The 21,717-nt window shown below is 34.6% G+C and overlaps 3 protein-coding genes and 1 long non-coding RNA gene across 4 annotated transcripts in view; all 4 read left to right on the top strand.

The window, feature by feature from the left end:
- LOC144838177 (uncharacterized) overlaps window positions 1-21,717 on the top strand; it is a 204,084-nt gene that overhangs the window by 63,010 nt on the left and 119,357 nt on the right. The window lies entirely within an intron of this gene.
- LOC144837921 (uncharacterized) overlaps window positions 1-21,717 on the top strand; it is a 163,034-nt gene that overhangs the window by 49,807 nt on the left and 91,510 nt on the right. The window lies entirely within an intron of this gene.
- Window positions 15,278-21,400, top strand: LOC144837163 (uncharacterized). The gene is made up of 8 exons (XM_078692177.1): window positions 15,278-15,375; window positions 15,732-15,760; window positions 16,430-16,621; window positions 16,871-17,403; window positions 20,282-20,416; window positions 20,563-20,707; window positions 21,071-21,089; window positions 21,379-21,400. Exons 1-8 carry the CDS (start codon window positions 15,320-15,322, stop codon window positions 21,398-21,400), a joined length of 1,131 nt encoding a protein of 376 aa, XP_078548303.1. The 5' UTR covers window positions 15,278-15,319.
- On the top strand, window positions 18,655-19,833 carry LOC144837957 (uncharacterized). Its single transcript, XR_013611588.1, has 2 exons — window positions 18,655-18,806; window positions 19,702-19,833. It is a non-coding gene; the product is annotated as an uncharacterized LOC144837957 (long non-coding RNA).

Below are 21,717 nucleotides of genomic sequence, written 5' to 3'. Positions count from 1 at the left end.
ATTGTAGTAACGTCTTAAATTGGTGTAAAATGGCAGCTAGACGGCATGGACCGGGACAAGTGGTATTTTTCTGAAAGGACTGTACCCTACTTGCCCCAACCCATGTATCGTCATCCCGGTCCATGCCGTTTATAACGTAATTATAACCCTATAAATCATACGTTTATATTGTATTTTTTATAAAAACGTAACATTTTAGTAACGTTTTAAAATGGCGTAAAATGGCAGCTAGACGGCATGGACCGGGGCAAGTGGTATTTTTCTGAAATGACTGGACTCTACTTGCCCCAACCCATGTATCGTCATCCCGGTCCATGCCGTTTATAACGTAATTATAGCCCTATAAATCATACGTTTATATTGCCTTTTTTATAAAAAAAAAACCTTAAATTGTAGTAACGTTTTAAAATGGCGTAAAATGGCAGCTAGACGGCATGGACCGAGGCAAGTGGTATTTTTCTGAAATGACTGGTCCCTACTTTCCCCAACCCATGTATCGTCATCCCGGTCCATGCCGTTTATAACGTAATTATAGCCCTATAAATCATACGTTTATATTGCATTTTTTATAAAAACGTAAAATTTTAGTAACGTTTTAAAATGGCAGCTAGACGGCATGGACCGGGACAAATGGTATTTTTCTGAAATGACTGGACCATACTTGCCCCAACCCATGTATCGTCATCCCGGTCCATGCCGTTTATAACGTAATTATAACCCTATAAATCATACGTTTATATTGCAATTTTTATAAAAACGTAACATTTTAGTAACGTTTTAAAATGGCGTAAAATGGCAGCTAGACGGCATGGACCGGGGCAAGTGGTATTTTTCTGAAAGGACTGTACCCTACTTGCCCCAACCCATGTATCGTCATCCCGGTCCATGCCGTTTATAACGTAATTATAACCCTATAAATCATACGTTTATATTGTATTTTTTATAAAAACGTAACATTTTAGTAACGTTTTAAAATGGCGTAAAATGGCAGCTAGACGGCATGGACCGGGGCAAGTGGTATTTTTCTGAAATGACTGGACTCTACTTGCCCCAACCCATGTATCGTCATCCTGGTCCATGCCGTTTATAACGTAATTATAGCCCTATAAATCATACGTTTATATTGCATTTTTTATAAAAAAAAAACCTTAAATTGTAGTCACGTTTTAAAATGGCGTAAAATGGCAGCTAGACGGCATGGACCGGGGCAAGTGGTATTTTTCTGAAATGACTGGTCCCTACTTTCCCCAACCCATGTATCGTCATCCCGGTCCATGCCGTTTATAACGTAATTATAGCCCTATAAATCATACGTTTATATTGCATTTTTTATAAAACGTAAAATTTTAGTAACGTTTTAAAATGGCAGCTAGACGGCATGGACCGGGACAAATGGTATTTTTCTGAAATGACTGGACCATACTTGCCCCAACCCATGTATCGTCATCCCGGTCCATGCCGTTTATAACGTAGTTATAGCCCTATAAATCATACGTTTATATTGCAATTTTTATAGAAACGTAACATTTTAGTAACGTTTTAAAATGGCGTAAAATGGCAGCTAGACGGCATGGACCGGGGCAAGTGGTATTTTTCTGAAATGACTGGACCCTACTTTCCCCAACCCATGTATCGTCATCCCTGTCCATGTCGTTTATAACGTAATTATAGCCCTATAAATCATACGTTTATATTGCATTTTTTATAAAAACGTAAAATTTTAGTAACGTTTTAAAATGGCGTAGAATGGCAGCTAGACGGCATGGACCGGGACAAATGGTATTTTTCTGAAATGACTGGACTGTACTTGCCCCAACCCATGTATCGTCATCCCGGTCCATGCCGTTTATAACGTAATTATAGCCCTATAAATCATACGTTTATATTGCATTTTTATAAAAAAAAACACCTTAAATTGTAGTAACGTTTTAAAATGGCGTAAAATGGCAGCTAGACGGCATGGACCGGGGCAAGTGGTATTTTTCTGAAATGACTGGTCCCTACTTTCCCCAACCCATGTATCGTCATCCCGGTCCATGCCGTTTATAACGTAATTATAGCCCTATAAATCATACGTTTATATTGCATTTTTTATAAAAACGTAAAATTTTAGTAACGTTTTAAAATGGCAGCTAGACGGCATGGACCGGGACAAATGGTATTTTTCTGAAATGACTGGACCATACTTGCCCCAACCCATGTATCGTCATCCCGGTCCATGCCGTTTATAACGTAATTATAACCCTATAAATCATACGTTTATATTGCAATTTTTATAGAAACGTAACATTTTAGTAACGTTTTAAAATGGCGTAAAATGGCAGCTAGACGGCATGGACCGGGGCAAGTGGTATTTTTCTGAAATGACTGGACCCTACTTTCCCCAACCCATGTATCGTCATCCCTGTCCATGTCGTTTATAACGTAATTATAGCCCTATAAATCATACGTTTATATTGCATTTTTTATAAAAACGTAAAATTTTAGTAACGTTTTAAAATGGCGTAGAATGGCAGCTAGACGGCATGGACCGGGACAAATGGTATTTTTCTGAAATGACTGGACCCTACTTGCCCCAACCCATGTATCGTCATCCCGGTCCATGCCGTTTATAACGTAATTATAGCCCTATAAATCATACGTTTATATTGCATTTTTTATAAAAAAAAACACCTTAAATTGTAGTAACGTTTTAAAATGGCGTAAAATGGCAGCTAGACGGCATGGACCGGGGCAAGTGGTATTTTTCTGAAATGACTGGTCCCTACTTTCCCCAACCCATGTATCGTCATCCCGGTCCATGCCGTTTATAACGTAATTATAGCCCTATAAATCATACGTTTATATTGCATTTTTTATAAAAACGTAAAATTTTAGTAACGTTTTAAAATGGCAGCTAGACGGCATGGACCGGGACAAATGGTATTTTTCTGAAATGACTGGACCATACTTGCCCCAACCCATGTATCGTCATCCCGGTCCATGCCGTTTATAACGTAATTATAACCCTATAAATCATACGTTTATATTGCAATTTTTATAGAAACGTAACATTTTAGTAACGTTTTAAAATGGCGTAAAATGGCAGCTAGACGGCATGGACCGGGGCAAGTGGTATTTTTCTGAAATGACTGGACCCTACTTTCCCCAACCCATGTATCGTCATCCCTATCCATGTCGTTTATAACGTAATTATAGCCCTATAAATCATACGTTTATATTGCATTTTTTATAAAAACGTAAAATTTTAGTAACGTTTTAAAATGGCGTAGAATGGCAGCTAGACGGCATGGACCGGGACAAATGGTATTTTTCTGAAATGACTGGACCCTACTTGCCCCAACCCATGTATCGTCATCCCGGTCCATGCCGTTTATAACGTAATTATAGCCCTATAAATCATACGTTTATATTGCATTTTTTATTTTAAAAAACCTGAAATTGTACTAACGTTTTAAAATGGCGTAAAATGGCAGCTAGACGGCATGGACCGGGGCAAGTGGTATTTTTCTGAAATGACTGGACCCTACTCGCCCCAACCCATGTATCGTCACCCCGGTCCAAGCCGTAAGTATAAAATCATTTAATTAAATTATTACACATTTTGCGCCCCGTACATGTGAATGTCGAATAAGTAACCAACTTCACACAAAAAATTGAATATCGAATAAGGAATAAGTAACCAACTTCACGCCGGTGATTTACCGGACATGTTTCTTTGTATACTGTAACTCCTTGAGCTCCCCCACACACATGCTCAATGTTTTTGTTTCTATGGAGCGCCAAAAGAGCAACAATAATAGTACAAGTATAAAAACAGAAAGAAAACGAAACAAATCATGATTTTTAAATTAAAATTTATTTGCCAGTATTTATTTCTTCGTACTTGCATGATTATACTATTATCATTACAATTTTAATTTTACATTGTTCCATCCACACTGTAGATGGACTCCACAGAGTTTTCAGCCCTCTATATAATTTTTGCTCTTTTGACGTTCCATAGAAACAAAAACATTGAACATGGGGTAGGCCTACTGTACTGTAGGCTAGTCATGCGAAATTCGCAAACAGTTTGTGTGCGAGAAAAACGTCTGTAAAATCATCAATTTAAAAATGTATTTGTTACTTTTTATGTGATTCTTTTTCATAAAAGTGCCAATTCTAAGGTGTGGTATTCAGAATAAATGTTGGGAGTTAAAATACAAGGCAGGTGCGAAAGATAAATATTTGTAATCTTAGGTCTTATTGGGTCTTAGCTTTCGTGATCTTAGGTCTTAGGGGGTCTTAACTTTCGTGACACCCATTGTAGTCAATACTGTAAAATGCAGTTTGGAAGGCATATAATCCAGTAAAAAATCACCCTCACTGTGGCATAAGCTCGTACCCTAATGAAATTCACACAGTATGTTCAGAATATTTTTGAAAGATCATTTCATGATTTTGCGTTGTGCCAAATCTGAGATTGAACGAGAAAATGAGACTTTTATACACAATTTTTACCTACAGTACCTCATGTCGTAATTTGTTTACTGCGAATGCGACGAAGTATGACCGAAATTACGATACACCATTCGTTCGTTTCTATTTCACATTGCATCACAATAATTCAAAGTATTAAATAAAAGATGCAAAGCCTGGAAGAGCTTTAAGCCTGGTTTCACCAGAACAAAATAAACTAATAATTGTGTCAAATACAAATAAACAATGCTTAATCTTAACTTAAGATCAGAAAAATATATTTAAAAAAAAATTTACACAATTACGCTACCGTTAGCGCCCGTAAACAAATATATTAATAAAGCTATGAAACCTATGGTATAGTTTATAGCATAAATTTAAGTATAGTTTACAATAAAATATATAATGAAATACATAACATATAAAGATATCCAAATATAAAATATAAAATTTACAGATACGTAACATCATTTGTAATTCGATAGGGGGTGCACTCTGTTACGGGGGTACCTGAAATTTTAGAACATCGACAATAAATACTGTAGTAGGCCTAGCCTAGTTTTGGAACTTCTTACTCAGAAATACAAACAACTACGACGTGACTGTATAAGGATAGTGAAAAGAAAATATTTATAAAAATAAAATCTATAATGTTATTAGGCAAAAAGTCCCTCTAAAACTTAGGCCTGTGTGTGCTAGGCCTACTGACAGTCAGGTCCATGCTCCAACTTTACAATTTTATTTTCTAATGTTTGGAACTTTTTTTAGTGGTGGAGTTTTTTTAACGGTGACTTCAAACATATGATTCAAGAATACTGTGTAATTGAGGTTTACAAATTCTTTTATTTAAATCTGTGCTATTCTTTTGCCTCACAAATTACAATTGCAGTTGAGTCAAATAGAATGTTCAAGTTTGGTGATATGATTAAACGCCATGTAGAGAATTTTGATAGTAAATTAATGTTATAATTCAATTTATTTATATACTATAACTTTGCATAAAGTACATTAATGGTTTGTTTTTTACAGAAAGTCATTTGGATGAAAAGTAATGGCAACTATTAAGGCAGTAACAGATTCATATCCTGAACTTTTAGAAATACCAAAAGATGATGTTGAATTTGGACAATGTATCAAAAAGGGTCAAATGAGCAACGTGTTTAAAGGTGTTTGGAAAACTAAAGATGATTTTCCAGTTGTGATTCAACATCTCCACCCTGTTCTGGACATTGATGTTCTTACTTTAAGAAAAATTAAAGCAGATGAAGAAAAAAAAGACCTTGGTAGAAAGTTCATTGTAGAGGTTCTAGGGGTCATTACCAATGACCCATGGAGCTACTGTATTGTAATGGAGTATGCAGTCAATGGTTCATTATTCGATTATTTAAAGCAGAGACGAGAACAGCAGCAACCTCTGGAGAAGGACCAATTTTTCACTTGGACTCGCCAAAGTGCTCTTGCCATACAGTATCTTCATGAACTTGGCAAAAATTATTGGAACATCAAATCACCAAATTTTGTTATTACTGATAGATATAATTTGAAATTTTCCAACTGGACTAGATTTTCATTTTCTGTTCCATGGAAGGCCCCAGAAATGTTTATAGATTGCGGGTCAGACATATACTCATACGGTGTTGTGATATGGGAAATGTGGACTTTGCGAGACCCACATGACACGGATAAGGTGGACAGTATGTATCCGCTAGATGAAGGAACGCCCTCTAAGTTAAAAGATATGCTGCATAGTTGCTGGGAGGTGGACAGAATGAAAAGGCCAAGTATTCCAGATATGCTGCAAACCATGGAGGATTTGTCTGTTACAATGGGGATTGAAATCAAAGATTTTATAGAGGTGTGTTTCCTAAATATCCTTTTCAATAAGGTTTTAATCCAGTGAGTCTAGAGGTTCCCGGTGAAATTACAACCTCATCAAAAGCATTCAAACCCTTTACTTGGACTCGATATTTTTAGTCAACTGCTGTATGTAACTACAATAACATTTTAATTTTCTATAAAGTGAAATTCATTCCAATCCTCATTTTAAGATTTAAAGAATTAAAACATATACATAATTTAAAGCTATCACAATAAATTAAAAGAAAAATGAATTGAACACAATTAATGTATTAGAAATGCTTGCAGATATTATGTACATTAATACTAATATATTTTATTTTATAGATCCCAGAAGACTCTCCATTAGGTGATAGAGGGAGTGATAGTGATGTAAATGTAACAGGAACTTTAAAAAAGGTTAGTAAATCAAGTTTATGTGATTTGCCTATGAGTTTCATCTCTTTTGCCATTTTTCACATTCAAATATTTTGTTTATTCATGCCTAATTTTGCTCTTATAGACTATTCTCTTTCGTTGGGGTTTTTATTTTGAATAAAATGGGTCACATGATTTAGCTATGCTATAATGTATGTCCTACTGTATACGACATAAATCAAATTCATACGGAAGCTACTAAGCAGACCATTTTGGTTGTACCAGATGTTGTGACACTCGACTGTAGTTGGCGGTAGGACAAGCCGTCTAGGGTAAAATAAGGTCCAGTGTACACATCTGGACGCAATGTCCCCGGAACCACCGGTAGGTGGCGCTGTACACGACTATAGCTGTAACGGGACACTCAATACTTTCTTAGCGGAATATCAGGTAAAAGACCTGTGACGTCACAAAGAACGTCATCTTCAGCATGTCTTCGGAAGCAACGTCTTCGGAGGCATTGAGATGCTCGGAAATGTCACCCAAACAAAGTTCAAAGTTCAAAATGATCATGTAAGACAATAAATAGGACTTTCGAGTATAGAAAAGATGTCAACACTGTTCTGATTGGTCGGTTAAAATGCTTACGTATAATCATAGTCAATTGCCTATGGTATAATATATGTTTTATTCATTCATATACAAAGTAAAACCCGATTGGATCAACAAACTGGATGGCTCAGTGGGCTTGTATTGAGGCCAGGGGGTTGCATGATTGCTTCTGTACTTGACAGTTTTTAAAATATTTGTTTGAGAGAGATTATTTAGAGGGTTAGGTTTTATTTATGTTTTCCTTCAAGACAAGTTCATAGTTGATAAAACTAAGCCGTCAGACAGATAGATACACTATTATTAGTATTAGACCAGCCGCGTAACAAGGGGGTCTTGTGAGGGGGGCAAAGAGGGGAAAATCCTTCCAGACACCAAGTACTTGAGCCACAGCGTGGGGGCTGTGGCGAAGCGAATTTTGGTAAATGACACCCCTAGATCGTCGGAAATGGTACTCTCGCACATAAAATTCATGATAAATGGCGCCTAACTAGTAGTAGTTGGCCTGGAAATAACACTCCCATTTTTTGCACAGCAATCAGCAAAATGATCGTACATTTTCCACCGTTAAAAACTCAGGTGACATAACATTTGAACATGTGAAAACCCAATCTAACATTGGATCCGCACCTGGCAAAGGTAGTAATTTTTCCGGTTAGAAGACTGAAACAGGGCCGTAACCAGGTTTGACGGCGGGGTGTGTGGAACCATACCCTCGATTTTTTTTTTCTCTATAGGCCTTGTATGGCCGCAAATCGCATTTCCGGCTAAACTCTTTTGTTTATGATCAACTATATAATTTGGTGAAATTTCCAGCCCACGAATTTCAATTGCCGACCTTATTGCCGACCTTAAATTGTCAGAGGACGGCATTCTCTTGCCGACCGAAACTAGGCTAGATCCCTCCTCCCTTTAAGCCTCCTAGCAACAACATGGTACATTAAGGGATCGTATAATTGATACTTTAACAGGCATATTCACCATCATTTGGTGTTTAGGTAACAAACCATGGAATTAAGGTGATCCCTGAATTCACTCAACCATTGCATCTTGCACTTGCGTGAGCTGCATGCTTTCTCTCTATACTATCAAGCAGCCGGCTGGGCACGTCACACGCACGCAGAGACCTGTGTAGGGGAATACCCTTTTATGTCAAGCAAACAACTATGCTCTGTGTACGGCTAGCTCCAGAACCACGATGTTCAGCAGTTATCAAATAGAATTTATCTTGTAAATTTAGTGTTAGGTTTTTATATTTTAGTTAAAATATACTTTATATTCTTATGTCGATTTATATTAATTAAATTTATTAAGGCTTGACTAGACCTGTAGTAAACAATCGTAGTGTTGTGTTAGTATGCCTGTGAAAGATTGAGTATTGGAGTGACAGCCAGCCACGAAAGTACGTTCATTTTGCTGATCGCTAGCGCGTTACATACGATTAGTAGGAGTGTATTTTTTTAAGGTGGCCTCACACGCACAGCACAGCGTCACAATTGTGTATGAGATGCCCGCGATGGCGGCTTAGATAAAAGACGCCAAAAACCACAGTCAACTGACCGCATGTTAATGTACTGATAAGCAGTGCGTCTTCCCACGAGTTGTCAGTCAGGATTTTGTGTATTTCATATCATCTTACTTGAATATCATAGTCATACTGTACTGTGACTCATTTGACTCATTTGAAGCCATATCATATATCGTATATTTTATTCTTATATTTTCTTTCTTTTTCTTTCTTCTATCCCTTCTTTGTATTTTATTTTATTTTTTTGACTTGTTACCCAGCCCGATCGAACGCTTCTCAACCCGGTAAAATCCGCCAGGGGGGTATTCCGCCCCCCTGCCCACCGCCTGTTACGCCACTGTATTAGACTAAACAACGATGCCACATACATGACCAATGTGAAGACACTATCCCAACATTCACTTCCAACATCAACATCAGTAGGTGAGATGAATAGGACTATTCATCATTACCCATACAGGGAATGCATCCTCTCACCACCAAAGTCCTTCATCAACAAGTCATCCTCCAAGCACAGGAACATAACACAAAGTATGTGGAACATCAAAACAGTTCAAGAATCGTTAGAAGACACTTTGCGATAATTGCCCCATTATCAACAAAATTTCAATGAAGATTAATGAAGCCTTGACTGCTGATAAGGTATCAAAACCCCAGCGACCTACTCTACTTATTTTAAGCAATATCGAAAAAGTCACACGTCGAGAAACGAAACTAATTATAGTGTAGGCATGTGTATCTCCCAAGATCCTCTTAAAATGATTGCTAATATCTATCGAATTATTGTTTACCATCTCGCCGCACATTGTCAAAATAGAGAAGGTAATGTTAACCTGAACGGCGCTTAACTAGGCCAATATCATTTTCATTGCTAGGATAAGTGACACTGCAAATGGAAATAAAAATGTGAAGTCAAGTAACAAACATAATATAAAAGCATTTCTGAAACGAGAACATGAAGTGAACTAAGAAATGTAGACGATAGATTCACTAACTTACGATACAATAATTAACAGCAGTTTTGTTTCTTGAGAGATAATCAGAAACGTTGTTCATTTTCGTTCCTTTGAGTCTAAACAACTTCCTTCATTATAAGGTGAATGACCGTCATTTCTAATAAAATCGAGGAGGAAGAGGAAATCAAGATGCACATGTTTAAGTTGAATGAGTTCGTCATCAAAACATGCGTGTGTAACGTGTCATCATGCGCATAAACGTCACACGTAATGTAACAGCACAAGAGGCGACATCTGTCATATAAGCTTGTTTCTATGAATGTCATTATAGTTCGGATTTTCTTTTCTTTGCCGCCATCGAGCAACCTACCGCACTTAATTTGCTCGACGTATGCCGCTGCGGCACAACCTCAGAATACACATTAATATCGATACTGTATTATTTGTATCATTGTACCAGAACATTCTATAATACACCGTCACGTAAGTATCACATGTGATACATGTAACATGCCATAAGCCTAACCTAATATTAAACATTCCACATGTTACATATACATGTGAAAGAATCTGCCTATAATTTATAAGGGCAGACACTGATGTGTACAGATAATCGGATTAAAATCAGACAAAAATTCATTCATTGTTTGTATACAATATAAATAAAATAATAACCTGCATACTTTGTATACTGTACTATTCTCCAGTTTGACACTGACAGTGTTTGCAAATGGGTTATGTAGTATAATGCCAGATATTACTGAAATGAAAATACTATTATTTTTGCAGTGGTTTAGAAGTTTTTCTATTTGATTGTTTAACTATAAAAGTAATTCACAAGATTATACATACACAAACAAATCTAATTTAGTTTGAAAAATAATGTATTGAAATAAATGTTACAGAATTTACTTGTACTGTAGATGACAACGCAATATGGTAAAATGGATGTAGATCCTACAACTTATGGTAAGTTTTTGAAAATTAAAATGTGATGAAAGGTGTATTTACTGTAGATATTAGATTCTGCTTATTTTAACAGTGTGAGCATGGGTGACATTGAAATTTCAGATTTTGATGATGATTCTGATTTATTCAATGCACTTTCAATGTAGTAAGATTTTTAATCAAACCAACTTTATGTTAACCACGTTTCTTCTTTTAGCCGACTTGTCTGCCATCTGGCAAGTCACACAGTGTTTAATTGCCTCAGTAACATGCACATCCATTTTAGGTCACGCAATTTAGTTCGAACTATGTCCCAATGGTGTTCGTGAGCAAGTTGAACTAACTGAGCAGTAAGTATTGAAGGTACAACGACACGCTGACCCCTAAATATAATCCCATTGTGAGTAGCTAACTCATCCTAAATTCTGTTTGCGTAGTGGCTTTATACTCATCTGAACAATTTCACAAACTGCATATTCATCATCCTTATTTATAGCCGAATCGGAAATTTGTATTGGTAATCGCGAAAGGGAGTCTGCAATTTTATTTTGTGCACCCGGTTTGTATTCCACATTATATTTATAATGAAGCAAACGTGCATTCCATCACGCAATACGCATTGGTGTACAACCTGTACCTTTCGAAGAAATAGAGTTACTAACGGCTGGTGGTGTGTGCGTAGAGTAAAAGTGTCTCCCCTACAGGTAAGTATACCATTTTTTTACCACCCACACATAGGCAAGTGCTTCGCGTTCCCTACCAAATAATTACATTCAGGACCCGTTAATGTTCTAGATGCACATGCAACTGTAACTTGTTTACCATCGCATGTTTTTTGGGTAAATACCGCACTAAGGCCATAGCCACTGGTATTGATTGTGACAACAACTTTAACTCATTACTTGGGTGTGTTGACATCATCTTTTGAAAACAAGATGGAGCTGATGATGAGCCAAAATAAACTGTACAAAAACGAAAAACACCATCATGTGTTATGAATGCTGTAAGGTCCCAACTATCAGAATCCAACTCGAGCTGGTGGTAAGCAGACTAATTTAGAAAAATGAGTTGCCCCTTGGGTCTCACTTATTAGCTCTTCCACTATAGCTTCATTCGGTTTCCATAAATCGACACATATTCAGATGTTACTGTTTTTTTCCACGCTACTACTATAGGCAACACCCACTCAGAAGAATCAACTTTTTCAATGATGCCTTCAGAAACCACTGTAATTCTTCAGAAACTGCTTGCCGCACCGTAAATGGAAGTTTATGTAGTTTTTGTTTCACAGGTTTTATATCAGGACAAACTTTGACCTTATGTATAAAACTTTTAACTTTACCTAGCCCCTGAAAACAAACATGGAAACTGTGATTGTACATCATTAAAAGTAGTCTCATAACATGAAAGTGTGCTCCCTTCAATATTTATACCAAGGGCTTGAATTAAGTCTTTACCTGTTAAAATATTGCCTTTTTCAACCACATAAAGTGTAGCACATTCTGTATTGAATTTAACCTTAGCATTAAAACAGCCTACCCGTATTTATCTTATGTGTTGTGTAACTTTTAATTTGAGTTACGCATTTGCCTAATTTGTTTCTAGCAAAATGTTTATCAATAAATTTAAGAGACAGTAAGGATGTGATGCTGTATCAAATATAAGTTGCATATCAATAGAGTTTATTTTGACAGACACCATAACAGACTTCTTCCTTGAGGTAGCCATTGTACACAAAACATCATTTTCTGAATCACTTTATTGCAGTTTGTACTTGCAAACTCTAGTTTTTTAACTGATGAATTTCGTCCATGGTATACACTAGCAAAATGCCCTCTCAGACCATAATGCTTAGCCTCACAGTCTGTAGAGTTTGCTAAATGTTTAGTACCATAGATCCACACCTGTAACATCTCTTAGTGTTGGTATAACTATCATCAGGCCTTTCCGGGTACTTTTTAAATTTTGGCTTAGAGTTTAACCCCTGAGCAAGTGTTATCTGGGTTCGTTAATGATACTCGTCGCCAATTATGGTAGAGAGCAATAAAATAATACTAGAATAAACCGGTGGTTATTATTATTAGGTTTTAATAACAGTCTTCTATTCCATCTCCTTTCCTACTACAGTACTCTACCAATGCGGTCTCCGCTACTGCCCTTATCGACAGACTATCGGATGCCACAGATGGTACCGTTTTGGTACTACCAGTCACGTATATCCTAATGAAATTTTGTGGAAGGAAATTGGCTAATGGAAAATCAAACGTGTTGGGGTAGGGCATAATCGTATCGGCCGCCAAACCTTTCTATTTGATCTAGGAAAGCTATGTGTTCTGTTGTTTGATAACCTGGCCAGGACAGATTCCTTTACGTTTTAATTTGTATAAATCTGCCTGTATACACTTGTGACCAATTATTACTCATTTAAGCATTTACTTGAACTTATTAAAATTGCAAACTGGTTAAAATCTAATAAGCTTTCGTTAAATATTTAAAAAAAACAAATTTATTATTTTTCGTTCAGTAAATAAACTAATCCCCCCCAACATTCCTAAATTATATTACGGCATCAGCAAAATTGAAAGAACAAAAGCAACAACATTTCTTGGCATTTTTATTGACGAATACTTATCTTTTAGTTCTCATATTAATACAATTTCATTAAAACTATCAAGAGTGGTCGGTGTCCTCAATAAACTTAAACATGCCTTGCCTTCTTCCGTATTACTATTAATTTATAAATCACTTTTTTTTGCCACATTTAATTTATGGTATAACCGTTTGGGGTTTTTACTAATTTAAACCGTATTTATATTTTGTAAAAAAGAGCTTTAAGATCAGTTTATAATGTACATTACCTCCACCATTCTGCTCCTCTTGTTGTCTTATCTAATACACTTAATATTTACGACTTACTTACAAAAAATGTTGCTTTATTTATGTTTAAATTCAAACATAATCAACTGCCCAGAATTTTTGATACTTATTATTTTCAAACTTTTAGTTCAGTTCATAATTATAATACCAGAAATAAATTAGATTATGCTTATGATTGTTTTAATACGGAGGTTGGCAAGCATGATATAACTTTTCAAACACCAAAAATATGGAATTCTTTACCTGAAGAACTCAAAATTATTAATTTTATATCTGCATTTAAGTTCAAATTACATGAATACCTTATTTCTACTATTATTGTTTAAGCTAATAATATATCTGTCTTAAGTTAAATTATAACTGCATTTGTTAAGTTAAATGTCTTTTTTTTGTTCATTTTTGACCTCGCTCCCTATCCTAAAGTACAATATTAAAAAGATGATATTTGAAACATATTGCTAGCTACTATTGCTACTGCAAAATTGGAGTTGTAAATATTTTGCTTAATCTCACTTTGTTTTGTTTTTTTCTGTCTTAAAATGTCATTTTTTTGTTAATGTAATTTTTTTGTTAATGTAATGCGTCCGTATATGTTTTATGTTTATGCTTAGGACTACAAAGACAAGCCACTTTGGCTTCTGTGTATCTTAACCCATAAACTATGTAAACTGTTGAATATTGAATAAATGTATGTACTTATATAATTTAGTCTAATGCAATCTTATAAAGATATTATGAACAAGATGATGTTAATGAGAATGATATTATTTCAACATTAATAATTAGTATCATATTTTATAGATGTATTGTCCCCCAAACTTTTTTTTTCAGGTAAATCAATTTTTAGATCCAATGACAATTTTTGTCAAGGTAGATAACTAATAATATGTAACAAAACATTGAAATGGCATACTGTATTAAAAAAAATTTTAAAAATTACAAAAAAAATAAAATAAAGGAAGTGGGTAGTTTTGTTGTACTATAGTTTAATGCTGATTATAGAAAGTTGTTATAGTGTTTCACAAATGTACAGTATATTCATAATCTTAAAACAATATGATTAACATTAACAATAGTTACGATAACTATTCTTATGCTTATTAATTTATCCAAGAGGTTCCCAATTATGTGTTGGGCCATTGGCACATGGTTGTTTCCTGTTCGGCCACATTTTTTTAAATATATATACTGTATATTTCTATATTGGAAACTTGCTTTTTTTCAGCCATTAGACTTTGATTAACCAATCTTGATTGGTCTATACTTTAGAACCAGGGAACTATTTTAATTAAATTGATAATCATCACCATGAAAAAGATTTACTAGTTTTTGCTGCTTTTACAGTTTGAGTTTTTTTTTCACAATTTGCGGATATTTGAAGAATATTTTGTAACAAATATTTTACAAAATTGTGTTGATTTCTTAAGGTGTTATTGTTGATTTTTGTGGTTTGCATTATTTATTTGCGGTTCGACACAATTCTCTTCCAAAATTTCTATTTTCTTGTTTCATTTTTGATGCTAGACTGTATACAATGTATCCTGCAAATACTGTATATAGATTACTACTGTATGATGACACAAAATAACACATTCCAGCACTGTGAACATATTTACTTCATGTCATAAGAATGGTATAATCAATTTGCTGCACTCATTTTAACATGCATGCCTGTTGCTTTTGTGCAAATTTGTCCAAAGTGAGTTAGTAAAATTTGTTTATATTGATGTTCATTCTTATTTCAGATTTGAACCATAAACCACAGACTCATGTCTCATGGATGTAAGTATTTCTGAACTTTTTTATTAGTATTTGTTTAGGTTTATTATTTTGTGTGTAAATTGGTCATATAAGCACAGATAGAACACAACTTTATATTGTCATTTTGGAATTTACGTAATTGTATATGTTTTATAACAGGCTTCAAAAGTATGTTTATGAAACTGTACATTTATATTCCACTATGACAGTATATAACAGGTTGGAAGATTTAAAAAAATCACCCTTGTCATAATTATTTCACCGATATGATTTTTTAAATGATTATAATGCCTGCTGTATGTCACCATATCTTTAAATAGTTAGATTTATTTATAACACAAACACATACTCATTTGAATTTTACATATTTTTTTTAGCCTGAAATGGGTACAGAATTTTTGTAATGGTAAGTAAGCTTTTCTATTTTTTACAATTTAGTTTTAAGAATTAAAAATTTAATTTGAATATGTCATTGTCAAGTCAAGCTTTGTTTCTGTTTAAAAATGTATAATATAATTAGAAATGAAAAAATAAGAAATGTGTTCATTATGTGAAGATAAGATGTGAAATCACATATTATAGGCATATAAATGAAAATAAGGCAGTACGAATAAGTAATCTATATTATTATCTATATTATAAGAAAGCAAGTTTGTATGCTTGTTTGTTATAAACGTTGCATACTGCACGCATTCATACACATGTGGTACCTAAATTGTACGGGGAATGTTTATAATTTATATCAATATTTATTTTAGTTTGAATATTATCTGCCATCTTGGATCAAATGTAATGTCCTAAAAGCGTATTAGATACTGGTGCTTGGTGTAATTAGGTACCTGTATCAAATGATGGGAATTGTACTGGGAAGGTTTTAAACTACACTAGGGTATACAGTACTTGCTAGTTATATATAAGCACAAAATATGTGTAAAGGTTGTCAAAATTCTAGAGAATTACACAATTGCACAAAATAAATAATTTCATATGGAGGGACAGACAGACACAGCCACAAATGTCTCATCAAGGTATAATCTTTGAAATCTATAAAAAGTAGAAACAATTTCTCTTTCAGAGCACTGGTGGATCTTCTGTAGCTTTTTAGTTGCAGTCTTTGCAATCTCAATCTGTGTATTACCAGCAAGAATTGCCATAGGTATTGGTATTTTCCTACTTCTTGTTGGAATTATCTGGTTTCTACATGATAAAGTGACCAAGTATCAAACTCACAAGACAAACGTTTCACATTACAAGAAGCTACCTGAAGGTAGGTAAAATATGAGAGACAAAAGTTTTATTTTATTTTATTTGAAAATAAAAAATAAAATACAAAACAGTGCAAAACAAATTTAAATAAATCGTCAACTTCAATAGTAAGCAGTAACCATGATTTTAACAAAATCTAGTATACAGTATTCATTACGGAGGCCCATAAGTTCCTATAAATATATTTTGAAGAAGAATTGTAGGGATTGAAACAATATAATATATAATTATGACTTTTTGATCACTGCAGATCAACTTGTGGTGTTAAATGTGAGCTCTGAAGGTGGAACTCTTCACCTCAAGGATGAAGACATAAAGTTGGTAATACCACCTGGAGCAATAGAAGAAGGAAAGGCAGTTAACATATCACTAGAAAATATTTTGGAGGAAATAGACATGCCTGTACTTCATCCTCATGAATCAATAATATCACCTATTGTTAAATGTGGACCAGAAGGCACCGTCTTCCACAAGCCCTGTTTACTGTCTTTTCGACACAGTGCTGTAAATGAAGAGTTTTGGAAATTTACATTACTTTTTAAAGAATGCTTTCAAGATAAATGGAGACAAATAGCATTAGAAAGCGATAAAAAAGACATAAACTTTACTGTAGACAATGGTCAATGTTGTGTAACTTTAAATCATTTCTGTTCTAATTGTCTTTTGGGCTTTGAAGAGAAGAAGTGTTTAACGTTATTGACTTTTCAAAAGAGAACGAAAATGTCAGAAGGGGATTATTTGTTTCAACTTATAATAAGACTTTGTAAACAGGAAGTGAAAAAGGTAATTACTAATTTGATATTAGAGAGGTTTTGCAACGCTACGATAACGAAAACGGATACGTCATACACAGCTATTTGTTTTTGTAAGCCAGTAAAAATCTTTTTTGCATGGTAACGAAATATTGAGGGCGTCGTCCTATATATGACTGCGGTCAATTTGAGCAAAACGCATTTTAGTAAATTACTTTAGTAAATTACTTTCAATAAATCTATAATTATATTATAATCATGAATCATTCCTGATTCAAATGCAAAATAGATCAAAAACTATACTCATTTTGTAGTTACGAATATGACTGGTGATATTCGTCAACACAAATACGCTTTACGAATATGAAATGGGGATCAGCTCAAAAGTTTGAAAAATGTGTGAAGTATCCGTTTTCGTTATCATAATTGTAATTTTCCAAAACCTCCCTAGGCGTTTGTTGTTCAGTAGGATTTAGTGGGGAGGGGGGGGCGTTTATTCGGAGGAGATGCTTTTTATTTTAGTGTAATATGGTAAACATGTATAATCAAATAAATACCCCCTAGATATGAAAAAATACAACATAATTAATTTCGAGAAGTGATAAAATACAGAAAAAATTGTATCAAAATGCTTGGTAAATTGCAGATCATGTTAATCAATGGATTCTACTACAAGTAATACAATATTGTGTATATATGCATGTGGTGGGGCGTTAATCGAGGAAATAAAGGCCCCAGGGCGTTTATTTGAAGGGGGAGGGGCATTTATTGAAAATGATGTGAAAACCCCCTTCTATAATAATGGGTCACCCCAAGGCTGACCCGAGGTCACGTGCGTTACTGACCGGTGCCGTAGCGGCCTCTTTGAACGAATGACATTAGACGGAACGGACGTAAATCGAGACTATGCTGTATTTTATTAGTACCAGCCCTACGCACGTTCCCTGGTGTTAGATACACTAGCTTATAGCCAGCAGGGTTTCCTGTGTAAGCTTCCCGGCCTAGACTGAGCGGTATATAAGCCAGTTCTACGGTATATTGGAGGAACAACAGGTATTCACTGTGATTGAATAGGCTAGGCCTATAGTTTAAGCCTCGTTGCTACTATTACGAGGTACAAGCCATAAGGGGTCAAGCTCAACCCTACTAGCCTAGCTCGGATTGCTCACCGGGATTGCTCAGAGTGAGTGAGTGGCCGAGCGGTTAAGACAGTGGAACCGTAAATTACGTAGCCATAACATCGGCAAGGGTTGAAGGACAAGGCTCACTCGCTCCACCATGGTTCTGGTGGTAGAACGAGTCTTCTCGGATAAGGACTATAAACCGTAGGTCCAGTGTACACATAGCTCATGCGCACTTTAAAGAACCTAGGCCTAGTACATCTTTCGAGACAAGTAGGGGGTTACCCTGGTGTACTAGTCCACACAAACACCAGTCAGTCTAATTACCGAAAACAACCGAAAACAACCGAAAACAACCATAAACAAAATAAAATAATCTAAATACCGAAAACAAATTTGTATAATATTTTTTAAATGTCGCCCTCTATTGATGGGTGTTTCTAAATCTAAGACCATAACAGAGACAAAACCGCGCGCGCAAAAGCCAAGGAAGGCCCTACGATGGTAGTGTGCACAAAATACAACTAAAAATCGTGCAATCAATCAATGATAACATCGCGTACTTACAGAATCTATAAAAATATTTAAATTTGAGTCTTTCGATTTTTGATCCAGAAACCAGCGCATTAGCCATTACTCCTTACAATAATTGTGAATATGTTAATCCATAGTATAGAAAGTAAATTGACTATGATTAATCATGATCGATTTAATTTTCAAAGATAATTATACAAAGATACTAGGGACTATAAAGTATACTTAAAACAAGCTCACTATAAAGGATTCACAATAAAATCTATTCAGTAAAATTACCGTAGGCGAGTAAATAACGTTTTTATCCTTAATCGCTTCAGTATTCACTTAAGTGACGAAAACGCAAAGTTAGGTAAAATCATGCTTTGTTTTTGAAAAGACTAAAAACGAAATGTGTTTATAGATTTTGTAAGTAAATGTAGTCTATGGTGTATTTCATTGAATTTGTACGATTTTGAGTTGTATTTTGTGCACACTTGCACACTACCATTTCGTAGGGTCTTCCATGACTTTTGCGCCTCTGTATGGTCTTAGCTTTAGAAACACCCATCAATAGGGGGCGACATTAAACAAAATATTATACAAAATTTGTTTTCGGTATTTAGATTTTTTTGATTTTGTTTTCGGTTTGTTTTTTGTTTTTTTCGGTAATTAGACTGACCCCACAAACACAGCCACTGTCACACACAGCCACTGTGCAAATTGGGACTGGACCGTTTTAGAGGTGTTTACCACCTGTTGGTCCAGATCCTTCACTAACTGAGTTAGTGAGAAGTCGAATAAATAAAAAAAAAAAAAAAAAAAAATAGCCATACATACACACCAACAGAATTAAGGTACGTTTAGTCCTACCTAGGCTGGCCTGTGTGTTTATCACTACCAGCAGCCACACATTGAAGTAGACTACTTTGTACTCTTCTGTGTATAATCCTACATCTCGGTTACCAGGGGGAAAGAGACCAGTCCCGCCTAAAAGGTAAGCTAGTACGCCTTGTGTAATAATAGTAGTACCATTGCACTCTCAGCCGATTCACAACAATGGCCTCTGTGTCAGGAGGATACAAATTATCTGATATGAAAGATTTTATTTACTATTGGTAAACCTTGACCATGTGCCCTAAAGACATAGAATTAAATAAAAATAAAAAGAGAAAATTGGCCTTCAATTTGATATCAATGGTAGTAAATCCAAATGTTTTGGAATTCTATACTTAAACAACCATTCTAAAATTGAGACTGTATTGTGTATTTCAGGAGGTGATTGAAGAACATGAACAATATAACGAGCAGTGTATGCAACCATCAGTAGATATACTTGTAATTAATAAAGACATGAAAATTACTGTTAAAGTAGAAGACAGGAAATGGGATTTTCAGGATAATGTGAAAGTAAAATATAATAGTGCAAATTAAAAAATAAAAATATAAATTACTATTACACAAGTTATATCAGTATAACTTTTTTTAAATAATATAAATTAAAAAAATAAAGAGTATAATGATCAAGCCCTTTGATATGGTTTCTATTGTTCTAGACTATCCATGCTGACTACATATGGGGCCCGTGGGGTCAAAGACCACACATGAGATTTGAATTGCAAAGTAAATCGGAAAATCTTTTAAATGCAACAATAGAGTGGTCACAAGAGGACAACAAAACTCATTCAATAAGAGTGATTGGTATGTATTTAAAATGGTATGGTACAATTTATGTAACAAATAAAGTCTACAATTGATGTAATAAATGAAAATGGAAGTGATTAAACAAACATCAGACATGTCCTTTCTCTCTTAACTTTGCTTTTTGAACAAAGTTTTCATCTAATGCAAGTGACCTTTAAGTTTCAAAACTTCTGTGTTAGTGATAGCTACTCAAGTGGATGTTTAGAATGGAACAAATTTGAAAATGGGCCTTGTATTGTCAGTGATTGAAAATAGCACTCAAACATCACACTAAATTTACATGTACACATAATTGGTTCAGTACTGTTGTACCATGCCAAACTTTATTTACTTGCAATTTAATTAATTTATTTTTTTCAGAAAATCCAGAAAATCCATGGTAAGTAGTAATGTAATGGTAATGTAACCACACCCACAGTAACTCAGCAACACCAATTATTGTTAAATGTGTAAATTGGCAACAAAAGAATAAGTTGTACCACTAGTCTTTGTTACTGATTTATTTCTGAAAATGTTTTAAATTAAAAGTGTTAGCGATAAAGTCACAATTAGTACAAGTCTGATTTATTAAAGTTTTAAATATGTGTACATTTTCATTTCTAGTCTGAAACAAATGAAGTCTTTTTTGAGGTTTTTACAAGGTATTTAGCTTTTCTTATTTTTGTTAGCTCAGAGTTTGAAAAAGTTTAAGTTGTTTTTAAAGACTGGATGCAATTTGTAAGAAATATATTTTCTTTAAATGTAACTATAAATTGGGTCAGGGGGTTCAATTATAATAATTTTCACAGGTACTAATTTATCGCCTGGTGTAATACCTTCTGTCTCCTTAAAAAAAATATGTAAGAAAACTTCGAAAAATGGATCAGCTTATAGGTCTCTAGAAATTGTCTCCAGAGAATTTTTTAAATAGAGCTGCTGCCGGAAATTACACTTATACTTTTATTAACCCCTTTTAATAGTAAAAAATCTAAATGAAAGATCTTCAAAAGCTCAAGCAAAAATATTTT

This window comes from Antedon bifida, chromosome 3, assembly GCF_963402885.1.
Source record: "Antedon bifida chromosome 3, ecAntBifi1.1, whole genome shotgun sequence".
NCBI classification, from domain to species: Eukaryota; Metazoa; Echinodermata; class Crinoidea; order Comatulida; family Antedonidae; genus Antedon; species Antedon bifida.
The sequence above is the reverse complement of the archived record's forward strand: the minus strand, read 5'-3'. Positions and strand labels throughout refer to the sequence as shown.

Bases quoted from the DNA above. Each gene is read 5' to 3' on its own strand.
- LOC144837163 (XM_078692177.1), top strand. From the start codon at position 15,320: ATGTTCATTCTTATTTCAGATTTGAACCATAAACCACAGACTCATGTC. The intron at 15,761-16,429 runs GTAAGTAAGCTT...TTTCTCTTTCAG, and splicing joins GGTACAGAATTTTTGTAATG to AGCACTGGTGGATCTTCTGT. The intron at 17,404-20,281 runs GTAATTACTAAT...TGTGTATTTCAG, and splicing joins GTAAACAGGAAGTGAAAAAG to GAGGTGATTGAAGAACATGA.